This window comes from Hermetia illucens, chromosome 2, assembly GCF_905115235.1.
Source record: "Hermetia illucens chromosome 2, iHerIll2.2.curated.20191125, whole genome shotgun sequence".
Classification (NCBI taxonomy): domain Eukaryota; kingdom Metazoa; phylum Arthropoda; class Insecta; order Diptera; family Stratiomyidae; genus Hermetia; species Hermetia illucens.
The window spans coordinates 38,718,389-38,732,232 of NC_051850.1; the positions used below are offsets into that span (position 1 = coordinate 38,718,389).

A 13,844-nucleotide genomic window follows, 5' to 3' on the forward strand; every position below is an offset into this window, starting at 1 on the left:
ATGGGGACCCCCCCCCCCCCTAAATCTCAACGTAGGAGGATATCACTCACTGCACGTCTGGGGGTCTACACATCCCACCTTCTCACCAAATTTTGTGTCAATCGGTATAGCCGTTTCTGAGAAAAGTGCCTGACAGACAGACAGACAGACAGAAAGTGCCTCAAAGCTAGGAGACGCTCCCAGCGCAGAAGAAGCCGACCTGAGTTCGAGGAGCTACACGTACAATATAAAAATGCGAGGAAAAACTTGCAAGTAGCTATCGCAAAGAGCAAATCCGAACATTTCAAGCGGATGTATACTGAAGCTGACTCTGACCCATGGGGTGGCGCATAAAGGTCGGTGATGTCATCACTAAAAGGCGAGCGCTCCCCACCGATTATTTGTCCAGAGTTGTTGCAGGATATAGTGAACACTCTATTCCCAGTAGATATGAATTGTACAAGTCTACCTGCAGTACATTTAAATCCCGACAAAGTTCCAATAGTGGTAAATGAGGAGGTTCTAGACGCAGACTAAAAAAAAGACTCCAGGACCGGATGGAATCCCTAACATTGCCCTGAAAGTAGCCGCCAGAACAGCGCCAGGTATGTTTGCCCAAGTTTTCACAGCATGCCTTAGGGAAGGAGAATTCCCCAAGCAATGGAAGGTACAAAAGCTAATACTCATTCCGAAGGCAGGTAAACCATTAGGTGACCCCCCTCATATAGGCCGATATGTCTGGCAATGGTATTGGCAAACTATTTGAACGAGTAATATATAACAGACTTCTCGCTTTTGCGGAAAAGGAAGGAGGCCTTTCCGGCAAACAATTCGGATTTCGTAAGGCGAAATCAACTGTCGACGAAATCAGCATGCTGACTGGCTTGGCTCAGGCTGCAATAGAAGAAGGAAAATGCTGTGCAGTAATAACCCTCGACGTAAACAATGCGTTCAATAGTGCAAAATGGAAAAAAATCATCGAGGCACTCGACAAAATACAGGCCCCGAAGTACATTGTACGCATTGTGGTTGAGTTTTTCCTTAAGAGAAGACTTTACTCCCGACAACTTGCGGAGTGCCACAGGGTTCTGTCCTGGGTCCCTTGCGGTGGTTAGTTATGTATAATGGAGTGTTGACGCTACGCCTATCGGACGACATGACAACTGTTGGCTTCGCCGATGATATCGGAATAACAGTGGTGGCAAAGCACCAAGACGAGATCGAGATCTATGCAGATGAAGCGATATGGGAGATCAATTCCTGGTTGAGAAATTCTGGCCTTTCACTTGCTGAACATAAAACAGAAGTAGTTCTCATTAGCAAGAGAAGAAAGAACACAACTGTGAAAATCAAAGTTGGCGAAAAAACAGCTTACTCCCAACCATCGCTCAAATACTTGGGAGTAATTATTGACAGAAGAATCAACTTCAAAAGACACATTGAGTACGCCGCAACTAAAACGTCTTCGATCGCTGCAACGATCTCGAGGATACTACCGAACATTGGTGGGCCAAGACAAAGTCGACGTCTTCTGCTCTCTAGGGTAGTCAGCTCCGTGCTACTATTCGCAGCTCCAGTTTGGGCAACTGCTCTGAATAACAAAGTGAACTGCGGAAAATTGGGAATGGCGTATCGGCTAAGTGCACTCCGGGGGTATGCAGTGCATATCGGACAATATCAGGAGAAGCAGCATATGTACTAGCAGGGATGCTCCCCATAGAAATCTTGGCCAAGGAAAATCGGCGACTCTACGACAAAACGTATGCAGCTGGAGAGTCTAGCGCATTTCGACGGCAGCTGGCACGGTGGGAAAAGCAATGGGACGAATCCCAAACTGGTCGTTCGACATACCGCATCATTCCGGATATTCGGAGATGGTTTGAACGAAGCCATGGGGAATTAAGCCACGAGTTACCACAATTCTTAAGTGGACATGGAGGTTATCGTGCTTATTTACATCGATTTGGTCACGACGAATTACCATGCTGCCCAAGATGTGGTAACGTGGCTGAGAATGCGGAGCATGTCATATTTGATTGCCCCAGGTTCACCGCGCACCGAACAAGAATGAAAGCGGTCGCAGACAAGCGTTTAACAACCGAAAACATTGTGGAGTTTATGCTGGAGACAACGGATGCCTGGAACCAGGTTGTAAGGGAACTGCAAGCTATTCACCAACAGCTTAGGCAGGAAAAACTACGACGAAAACAAGCAAGGGAGAGAACCATAATGAGCCGCAGTTAAAAGCTGATCCAGCCCCGCGATGCAATACTTGATAGGAGTTCCATGGGGAGGGTGGAATGAGAAGGAGGTAGTATTAGTGAGTAGAAGTCTCACATAACTGCGTGGCAGGAGCCAGCAGTAGGTTTGGAACCTTTCCACCTTCCAACGCCGAAAAAAAAAGGCAGACAGACAGACAGACATTGAACCGAATTTAATAACGTTTTGTTTTACAAACAAAACCTTAAAAAACGTTAATGGAAAAATCCAATTGTAATTTTGATACTTATTAATATACTTAACAAAAGCCACCTCCCATCCCCTAGCAATTTCAACAGTTTTCTGCACCCTTACACCGTCAAATTGATGAAAGTAAGCGGACATTTTTCTAGTGAAGTGAACTCGATTTTTTACACTTGGCTAAGTTCAAAAAGTCACATCATGTAGAAAATTAGTAAATTCTTGAAAGAATCATCTTTCTTTAGGGACAAGTACGCTAGTTGCGCCATTTGCAGTGAGGGCTGTCATTCTAGTCTCCATAACTTTTCATGGCTGAGAAGATTATCTTAAAAGAGATTGTATGTAAATAGGGTTTCAATATTTCTTCAGTAGCTCTACTGTAGTAAGATTTCGTTCCCCGCTTTGTGCAATTTCTTTGAGGAGCTTAATGGAGATAAGAGTTTCTCGATATGGAGATTTGTAAGATAATTATGAAGTCAGTACAAAAAGTTCAACTTTCAGTTGAGTGTACTTTATGGAGGAACATAAAGGAATTGCACATGCACCAAGCATCAGGACAGTTTTCAGTTCTCATCAAGAAACTTAATCATTTCCTTTCATCACCAGAAAATATAAGTACAGTATTCATCTATTAATTATACCAACTGGTCCTACAAGTTCAGGTTTCAGTAGGAGTGGCAAACCTATACAGGAACCTATATGTATCGGAGCCACGAAAGGAGCTCTGTACTGGACGGAGTCGACATCGAAAATATACGACGGATTAGCGGTCGGCTCCCATACATAAAATTGATAGACTGGCCACCTGCTAAACAAATACCGCCACTTCTTAGCCTTCACAAATAGCACAACATATAGGGGGCCAATGAAGAGTTGATACCAATGATAACGGATTGCGCATTATCCAGTTAGCAGCATCACAAGTCGAAGTACCTGGTTTGCGCGGAAAACGGTTAACAAACATACGTTGGCCTATCCAGACGGCCAATATAGACTCGGATCACTATCTCGTTGGCATGGTGCTCCAAGCTCGAACCTACAATCCCCTCTGACAATCAGGTGAGACTGAATATTAAAGCCATCCACAACACAGCCCTCCGTGACACCTATAAAAGAGAAATGGATGCCGCAACAACCGCAGTCAACAGAGGTCCTGGAGATCAAGAATCAACAAATGATCTTCACAACCACCGGCCGCAGAGATACTTGGCCCTAGGCGTAAAAAAAGTCGGAACGGCTGGTTTGACGATGAATGTAAGCTAGCAACAGAACGGAAGAATACCGCATACCGAGTAATGTTGCATTCTCAAAGAACGCGGACACGCGCAGAGACTTATCACGAACTCCGTCGAGCGGAAAAGCAACTACACAGACGGAAAAAGGAAGCCTGGGAGAACTAACAAGTCTGTGAACTAGAAAAGTACAGGGGGCAACGGCACCAGGCGCGGAAGTTTTACCAACAAGTCAGCCTTATACACCTCGATGCTCATCCTGCCGGGACAAAGAAAGAAATATGATTTCCGACAGAATGGGCATATTGAAGCGATGGGTTGAGTACTTTGATGAGCTACTGAACAACCAGAACATCGGCGAGTTGAAAGTCCCGCCAACTGAAGACGACGGACAAATACTGCCACCATCAAGTAAAGGAGAAACAGTCCGTGCAATCCATCGGCTTAAAAATCAAAGGTCGCCAAGAGCCGATGGAATTACAACCGAATTGGTTAAATATGTAGGCGACCAGTTATACCAAGTCGTTCATCAACTTGTGCTGCTTGTGACAACTGGCAACGAGGCATTATCTGTCTCATACATAAAAAGGGAGATATCAAACAGTGCAGCAATTATAGAGGTATCACGTTGCTGAGTACCATCTATAAGATATTCTCCACTATCTTGCTAGGCCGGATAGCCCCATACGCCCAGAACATCATTGGTCCATACCAAACCGGCTACACTCCAGGCAAATCAGCAGCAGATCAGATTTTCAGTTGCACCATCTATTCATGGACTTTCAAGCCGCCTATGATAGCATAGCCAGGGTAAAACTGTACACGGCCATGAGAGAATTCGGTATCTCGACCAAATTAATAAGATTGACTAATCTGACCCTGAACAATGTGCGAGTCCAGATAAAAGCAGCAGAATCGCTCTCAAGACCATTCGACATCAACAACGGTCTACGACAAGTGGATGCCCTATCATGTGTCCTCTTTAACCTGGCCCTCGAGATAGTGATCCGTGATGCTGAGGTAAATGCAAGAGGTAAGATCCTCTTTATGTCCACCCAACTACTGGCCTATGTTGACGATTTCGACATCATGGGAAGAACCATCCGAGACGTACAAACTGCCTGCATCCAGATCGAGCAGGCGGCTTTCAGTGCGAGATTTTGGGCTGCACATCAATGAAGGCAAGACAAAGTATATGGTGGCAACGTCAGCACCGAAAACCAACCAACCAACAACATCCAACCTCACTGGTCAAACAGGAAGAATAAGGATAGGAGAATACAACTTTGAGACCGTTGATAATTTCGAGGATCGAAAATCATAACCGATAACAGCTACGATGATGAAATTCGTGCGCGGTTGTTGTCAGCCAACAGTCGGAAAAGTCTGCCATAATCAGTTTTGCGAACGAATTAGTTGTGATTTTCGCCGGGAAACAACATGAAGATGGTGAAGTATACGCTAATGAAGCCATCAGCACTATAGAAATGTGGCTGTACATGGTCCAACTTTACCTAGCAGAAGAAAGGACGGATTTGATCATGATTACTAACCTAGTATTTGGATTCGTAGGTACACCATCTCTTCGAAGTTGGTTATCAACTAATTGGGGGTGATAATTGGCACGAAAATCAATTTCATGGAACGACATTGGTAGCTCGAGATACAATCGCAGGTTGCTTGTAGTCGGAGTGGTTCCCTCTATCCTATTATACGCAACACTGATCTGGGAAGAAATACTAAAAGGTGAGAGCAAGAAGGTAAACATGACAAAGTTTAGTGGCGCTAAAGATGTGCGATGCCTCAGGTGAGGCGGTATGTCTGAACTGACACACTGACCCGCATTGAGAAGTGGATTTAGCGATGGCATGGTGAACTTAACTATCAACTGATAAAATTCTCGACATGCTGTCTGCAGAAAGCATCCGCACCAATTCAGGTACCTAACCTGAATCGGTGCAGGTACCTAACCTGAATCGGTGATCCTTTTGTCCTGAATGTAGGGCACCTAAAGACCTAGAGCCTGTCATGTTCCAGGGTACACCACTTGGCTTAGAGAAAATCTCGTTGGCAAGGTGCTCCGGGCTCGAATAATAGCACTGCATCGAATTACTTCTGCAAATCTGGTGAGAGTGAACACTAATATCATCCACAGCAAAGTCCGTCATAACACCTTTGAGGGGAGAATAGATACAGCAAAAATCCCAGCTGACGGAGGTCCTGAAGGAGGAACATCAACAACGGCAAAGCAACGGAAAGAAGAATGCTGCATACCAGGCAATGCAGCAATCGCAAAGTACGCGCCATGTGCTGAAACGTACCAGGAATCCCGTCGAGCAGAAAAGCATCTTCACAAGTAGAGAAAAAAAAACCTGAGAGAACCAACAGGTCTGTGAACTTGAGAAGAACAGGAAGCAACCACAACAGGCGCGCAATTTTTACCAACGAATCAGCAGATGAAGGCATATACATCTCGACACTTATCCTGCCGAGGCAATGAGGGCACCTAGTTTTCCACCTATGGTCAATGATAGTATTTGTTCATTCCGATCATTCCGATGTTAACTCCGCCATGCTATTAACATAGTATGCTGGTCCCAAACCCAGGTAAAGGAGGAGGGTTTGAGGCAACGTACTTTATACTATCCTCAGTAAAACAAAAATAAAATGCTGAGATCAGGAAAAGAGATAAATAGAGTATAGTTGGAATTATTCCACTATGCTAAATCCTACCTGATCTCTCTTGGTGACAGGTCCAGCGACATGCCGACCTAGCAAACCCATGCAATACATACGTTACAAACATGATGACCAGATTGAGTCACAAGCCTCGGAGAAATGCTAGGGCGTCCACCTCAGTCGACACGTCGGGACGGGTGCCGGTCCAATCGAGATATGGGCAAGGGTTCTTGATGCATGGACGGCATCAGGATATAAGCAAGTTAGTCCGAACAAAACAAATACGTACGTACGCTAAATGTTGGGACCCTAACTGGAAAGACCGAAGAACTCGCAAGAGCCCTTTGGAAAAGGCGCATTGATATCTGCGTTCTGCAAGAAACCCGATGGTGAGGAGCCAAAAGCTGCGACATTGAACGCGAACGCGGTAAAAATAACTATAAACTTCTCTATTTTGGTAACCCACACACTCAATATTGTGTTGGCATTGCCATCTCAGAGGGTTTCCGTGATGCCATTAAAGAAGTCGAACGATTTGATGATCGGCTGATGAAGCTCACCATTATATCAGCTGATCGCACTATTCACTTCTTCACGGCGTACGCACCACAGACAGGTCGACCTGATGCCGAGAAAGATGCCTTCTGGCAACTTCTCGATGAAAAGACTTGTCACGTGCCTGTTGACGACTATATTATGATTGCCGGCGACCTCAATGGTCATGTGGGTGAAAAGGCAGACGGTAACAAGTGCCATGGAAGAAAGAGTTTCGGAGTGCGCAATGAGGGTGGCGAGCGTATAATCGGTTTTTGCGGACACCCATGACCTTGTACTTATGAATACATGGTTCATCGAACGATTGTCTCATCTTCCTACATTTTATAGTGGAAACAGTAAAACGCAAATCGACTATATTCTCATAAGACGCCAACATTTTACCACTGTCACTGATTGCAAATTCGTTCCCTATGAGGCCATCGCACCTCAACATCGGCTGGTGATTGCCGTCCTGCGAATTAAGTCATCGATAAAACAGGGTGAGGAACGAACAGGCCCGCTGTGCATTAAATGGTGGCGATTTGGTGAGAAGAAAGAAGAAACGATCTCACTCATACGATTGCCGACCATTACGAATGTGAAAAAATCATGGAACCATATGAAAGACACGATCCACAAAGCGGCCTCTGCAGCCCTCGGGGTCACCAAGCCGGGTAAGCGGTATATCAACCGAGATACTTGGCTTTGGAATGATGATGTTGAAATGAAGATCCGTGAAAAGAAACGCCTCTACCACAAATTTCTCAACGATAAAACACCTCCTAATTGGCAAATTTGTGGTATTCTTATAAACCGGGAAGCAAAGAAAGCGGTCACTGTCAGCCGAGCGAACCATTACAAAAATCTTTACGATAAACTGGACACTCGGGATGGCAAGATAGATCTGTATCGACTTGCTAAAAGCCGTAACAAACGTACACAAGATATCGAACGCTTCTGTTGGGTTAATGACAAAAACGGTACTTTCCTTACTACCCTTCGAGCCGCAACGGATAGATGGCGAGAATATTTCGAGCAGATTTCAACTGAAGAATTTGCTCATCCTTCACTTCCACAATCGTTGCCGACATTGGGACCAGTTCCACATTTCAACGCAACCGTGGTCGAGGAGGCAATAAAACGAATGAAATCGGGGAAACCAACAGGACCTAACGACATCGCACTGAGTTCTGAAAAGCGAGGAACTGGGACCCAACACTGTGGCTCAGTGAATTCTTTAATCGGGTTATTCAGGAAGGTAGGACACCATCCGACTGGCAAGAAAGTACCACAGTTCCAATATGGAAAAAGAAAGGTAGTCCAGCAGAATGTTCAAATTACCGTCCGATCCGGTTACTTTCCCATACCATCAAGATTTTTGAACGCATCATGATAACCGTATTTACGAAATCGTTGAAATAACCGTGAATCAAGCCGGATTTGTCATGAACTGTGGAACTACTGACGCAACACACACTTTGTGGTTACTCATGGAAAAACACTGTGAGAAGTATTGCCCTCTTTACATTGTATTTCTGGCTATAGAGAAAGCGTTTGGCAATGTGCCACACAAACTCGTTTGGTATGCTCTACGACAGCACTTAGCGCCAGGAGGACCAATGCACTGGGTTCAATTGCTCTACAACGATCGGAAAAGTAAAGTTGAAAGTGTGGCGGGTGTATCAAAAATGTTTCGTGTCTCTGTTCTTGTTCATCAAGGAAGCGCCCAGTCATCATTCCTCTTTGTTCTTGTTGAGCTTGACATCGTCACACGGGACATCCAACGTCCAGCGCCCTATACATTTCTTTATGAAGATAATGCTTTCTTAGCGTCTAATAGCAAAAATGATCGGGGGTAACTTGTTCAAAAATGGAATGATCGCCTCATTAAACGCGGTCTCAGATTCAACCTGAATAAAATTGAGTTTTTGACGACATCACACTCACTCAGCACAATCACTGTTAGCAGCAGTGACCTGTTCAGAACTGAGCGATTTAAATATGTCGGGTCAATGCTATCAGCCAATGGAGAACTGCGTTATAAAATTGCTTCACGCATTAACGCAACCTGGATGAAGGGCGATCCACAACTGACGTTGTTTGTGATCGACATATCAACGAATGTCTCAAATCTAAAATTTACCGCAATGCCGTCCGTCCTGTCGCTCTCTATGGTTCTGAGTGTTGGCCGACTATAAAAGACAATGAACGGCGTCTTGCAGTAATGGTGACGAAGATGTTACGTTGGACCAGTAGCGTGACACGTTTTGATCACATCTGAAATAATTTCGATCGATATAAGGTTGCACCGAATGTGGAAAAACTGCGAGAGAGGCGCCTTCGATGGTGTGGTCACGTAATTCGCGCTAACGAGAATTCACTTGCCAAGATTGGTCTAAGCATCAAAGTCGATGGTAAGTGATCAAAAGGCCGGTCGATACAACTGTGGCTTGATACGGTGGGTGGGGATTTACCAGCCTCGAGACTGCATCCAGATGAGGCATTTGATAAAATGAAATGGCGAAACGGATCACGACGAGCCACCCCACATGTGAACAGGATAAACGTTGAACAAAACAAAGATATATTGAGCATTACAGTACTTATGCGAAAACCCAAGATTACCTACGAACTTCTGTGTGATCGATATTGTTTTGTTTGACTCAAAGAAGGCGTAGATGAATAAGAATTTTATTTTTTTCATGTTAGTAAAGACTATCTTCGTTAATTATTGTACCTATCAATCCAAGTAAAATAGCATCAAATTTATCCCCTTAAATGCATGCAAAGATGAGGTTGAAATCAGGTCAATAAATTCTAACACTAGGTTCAGTCTCCATTCACTCTTTCCCCAAAATTATTCCAAATAAGCGTTTAATCTATACATCATTATCCCAAGATGCAGTAGTTGTGCTCAGGTTTTTCGTAAATTGTTATGTTTCCTACCTTTCAAAATAATTAATCCTGGAGCAATGAAATAGCAATTAAAGTCACGGCGGAACTGCGAAAATCCCTCCAATGAATTAGTGCAAATCCCAAACCCAAAAAGAGCATAACCATTTTCGTCATAGATATATATCCCATAACCATTTCGAAGGTACAAAAAGGACTAAGCAAAGTTGTACTTACACGATGATATGATAAATGATACATTTCCATCCTGACGGTCGCTCTAGAAAGTTATACACTTGGCCCTGGAATGTTGCCCGACCCATGTGATAACGACGCTGTGCCTTCACGAAACTTCTCGTCGCTTCACTAAAGTGATTTGGTCCTCGTTCTGGAAGTAAAAGGGCTGAAAGGATCCAAAAAAAAGTATTATATAGTAAGTGTCTTTAAGGCTGAGTTTTTCAGACAAGTGAAGATGAGACACGAAGGAATAGATCTCGTGATAATGTCTTCAGGACTTTTACAAAGTTTTCCTCTGGAGCAACATCTACTCCCAAGCCATGAGAAAACCACTCACCTCCCGGAATTGATGACAACGCCGGTGATGCTGCTATTTCATTGGTGCTTAATTTCGGAACAGCCAGCGGTGATTGAGTCAACTTTTTTCGTATGGGCGCCGATAATGATGCAGGACCAGCTGCAACACCACCCATTTCCACAATGGTAGCACTTGGTGAGAGATATTTTTCGGTGTTATTTAATAAAACGCCCGAATATTGTTCGCCGAGTAATGTTTCCGACTCATCCAAAATAACCATTTCAGGAACATCGACCGGACTCCTGGGTAAATAGGAAATTCGTGGTGGTTGCTTCCATTCCGTCCCGATTCGATGTTTCGCCATAGTTACAGGCACTTTTTGATATACACAATTATTCGGTAGAAGAATTATGGTCGATGAAAGCACCGTTTTGAAAAGAGCACGAATGGTATAGCGATGCTATCCGGGTGTCTTCTTCAGGCACATTCTCTATTGGTTTTCTGTGAAATGAAAATAAATTTAATTGAAATCAGAACAACATGACTGAATATTTATTTACAACATGTAATGGAATAAAAGCATAAATAGAGGAGACCTTTGAACCTAGGTTTTGAATTCGTTAAAAGCACGACGAAATAGTTCGGAGATCAAAAACATCGTTTCATAATCGAAAGAAAGTGGCGTAAAACAATTGACAGCACTTTGGTGACGTGAGGGGAGCAGCAATTTACACTGATTTCCTTATAGGCTTTGACTCCGTTGACAGTTTCATAGCAGGTTACGCTATGCAAAACTTCTACTGTTGAATCACCCAAATATCTAGACAAGTAGATTCTGTAGTTGCCACCCAGTTCAAAAGGTGCCTGGGGCTAACCAAATCAATACCATTCAACGTTGTCCACGCCCTTGCTTGAACCCCCACACAAATTTAGAAAAAGCGTCCTAGCAGCCAAAGAGTTGATTAAGCTGAAAAGAACTTCACCATCGATCCTCCTAGTGATAGAAAACTCGTCTGCCAATAATATCCTCTCGAAAATATATACATATTTCAGGGAGTTTTCGATCTCATGGTATCTCAAGAGGGTCATTGCGCAACTAGAACGCTGGAAGTCTGGAATGACCCGAATAGGACCGCTGGGAAAAGCAAAGAAGAATGGATGGAAAAAGTGTAAAATAAACTAAACTGGTCCGGAAGAAAAGGTTTCGCGGTGTATGCCATCGATGCAGCAACAACAAAAGAAACCACGACTTGTGCCGTGGTGATATCATCTCCCCGTATAAAGGTAGGCTTTAAAATGAGAGCGATGACGGTCCTCTCTGTGGAACTCATGGGTATCAGGCAGGCTACAGTGCTGGCCAAAGATTGAGCTCAGGAGAAAGTAGTCATTATAATACACTCTCAAAAAGTCTGCTCACTGGTCAAAAACCAAAAGACCAACTATCCGATCATATGGCAGATCGTCAGCAAAATTGAGCTTTCGAACATCCAAGAGATAAAAGTCATATTGGTTCCGGCAAAAAGTGCGTACCCGACGCGACATCGCAAACAGAGAAGAAGACTCGCAAAATGATGCGGCACCTGCGTCCCACTACTCAGACAGTACCACGCAGTGCTGCAGTTGCGAAAAAGCGGCACAGTGGAAACTACTTTAGCTGACTATATGGTTTCGAGTATACGCCGAGTGAGAGTACTGTCGACTATTCTGGCCAAAATTGAAGAGGAAAGACTTTTTAAGAAATGCGAGGCACTTATGAAACGCCTGCGATCTGCAAAGTTCCTCCGGAAAAACGTCAGCAAAGGGGTGGAAACCGGGCTGATGGAGTTGGAGGAGCTCCTGGACAGAATTTTGTACCTCAGACGGACATGGGGAGTGTGAGAAAATGTGCGGAATGCGGAAACAACCGCGCCTCTCGCGAGCACCAAACGGATTCTGGACATACAGCCCGTTACAGAGCGAACTTGAGAAAAAACCAAAGGAAAAAGGAGAATCTGAAAGAGACTCAAGAGGCTCAAAAGAAGGGGAAGCCACACCACGCCGCGTCATCAGAAAACCTCAGCTTAAAATTAAAGCGGATACGAAAGATGAAGCACCGAAAAGGTGGGGAGTCGAAGGAGAACTAGACCGCCAACTCTCCTTATTAAACCAACGGGTCAAGCCCGAAGATATCTGGAGCAGAAGTGACTTCCATTCGAAAAACAAAGGGTGGAGGAGTCCTAATCGAATTATGCCCAGGAACAACATATAAGGGTATGTTCCTTGAGGCCATCAAGGAGCTCTGGAAGAGAAGTGATAGTATTCAGTCTGGAATGCACGTACTCTCTGGGAATTCAAGACCTTGATTGCTTCACAGAAAAGAACGAGGTAGAAGAAGCAATCAAACGCGAATGCCCGGATTGATACCACCTCTGCGAACTTCCGGGGCCAAAAACTTGCGAGAAGGCTTCTAAACTACGGGCAAATCAGAACTGCTGCCACCCCAACCAAATGTTACAGATGTTTGGGTTAGGGCACACGTCTGCAACTTGTCGGGGACCTGAATAAAGGGCAACATGCCGTATAAAGCAAACTCCTGCAACGAAAAGCACAGTTGTATACAATGCAGGGACTGTGGCTCGTCTGAAGAGAACGTTGCGCACACTGCGGACTGAGGGCAGTGTCCAGTCTTCAGAGCAGAACTACAAAGAGCTTGGACGCGGTCAACATAATTCGCATCCAACAAATCAATATGCATCGGAGTGCAACCGTTCACAAGTTGCTAGCGCAGTTCCCTGCGGAGACCAAAGCTGATTTAGTGCTCATCAGTGAGCAGTACCGAAACAAGGACCCAGCTTCATGGCACTCTGACACATCAGGTACCGCTGCCATCTGGGCTCGGGACGACCCCCACCTTAGGGTTCTTGTCCAAGCCCGAAGGTACGTCTTTGTCTGGATTCGGTATTTAAGGGTAACGTTTTTCTGTGTCTGTCTAACACCGAATGAGACAATGCCGGACTTTCCACACAGGCTTGGTGCTCTGTCATGCCTCACCCAGACTCCAGAAAGAAACGAATTGACGGCGAGGATAGGACTTGTAGTTTTAAACACCACACTAACGCTCCGGAAGCCACGTTGCGAGGGAAGCATTCGAGACGTAACCTTCGCACCGGAGGGTGGCGAGTTCTGGAAAACTTCTCGACAAGCCTACGAAGTGGTTGACACACAAACTCTTGGGGGTGGTGGTGCTACAGCTCAAACTGTCGTAAATTCAGCTATGAACCTGATAACGACGGCCTGCGAAGCGTCCAGGCCCAAGAGGGCATCGAGACGTGACAAACCTTCTATATATCGCTGGATGGCGGAAATTGCAAAACTCCGAAAGGAGGGGACTCTGCTGCTTAACACAACGTTTAAACGACCGGGAGGAGGCATCTACCATAATGACAGAGTACAGATCAGCCAAAAGAAGACTCCGGAGTGCAATAAATAGCAGCAGCTGCTGTCAGAATATGGTTGACGAGGTGAATGGGGACCCGTGGGGATGTGGTTAC

At 44.8% G+C, this 13,844-nt stretch overlaps 1 protein-coding gene across 1 annotated transcript in view; it reads right to left on the reverse strand.

Annotated features, from left to right (window-relative positions):
* LOC119648386 (potassium voltage-gated channel subfamily KQT member 1-like) overlaps positions 1 to 13,844 on the reverse strand; it is a 592,778-nt gene that overhangs the window by 388,120 nt on the left and 190,814 nt on the right. Inside the window, exons 3-4 of the mRNA XM_038050125.1 lie at positions 10,354 to 10,815; positions 10,017 to 10,182 (exon numbers count right to left, since the gene is read on the reverse strand). Of these exons, the coding sequence (XP_037906053.1) occupies positions 10,017 to 10,182; positions 10,354 to 10,678 (491 nt within the window). The 5' untranslated portion in view covers positions 10,679 to 10,815. The remainder of the gene's footprint in view (positions 1 to 10,016; positions 10,183 to 10,353; positions 10,816 to 13,844) is intronic.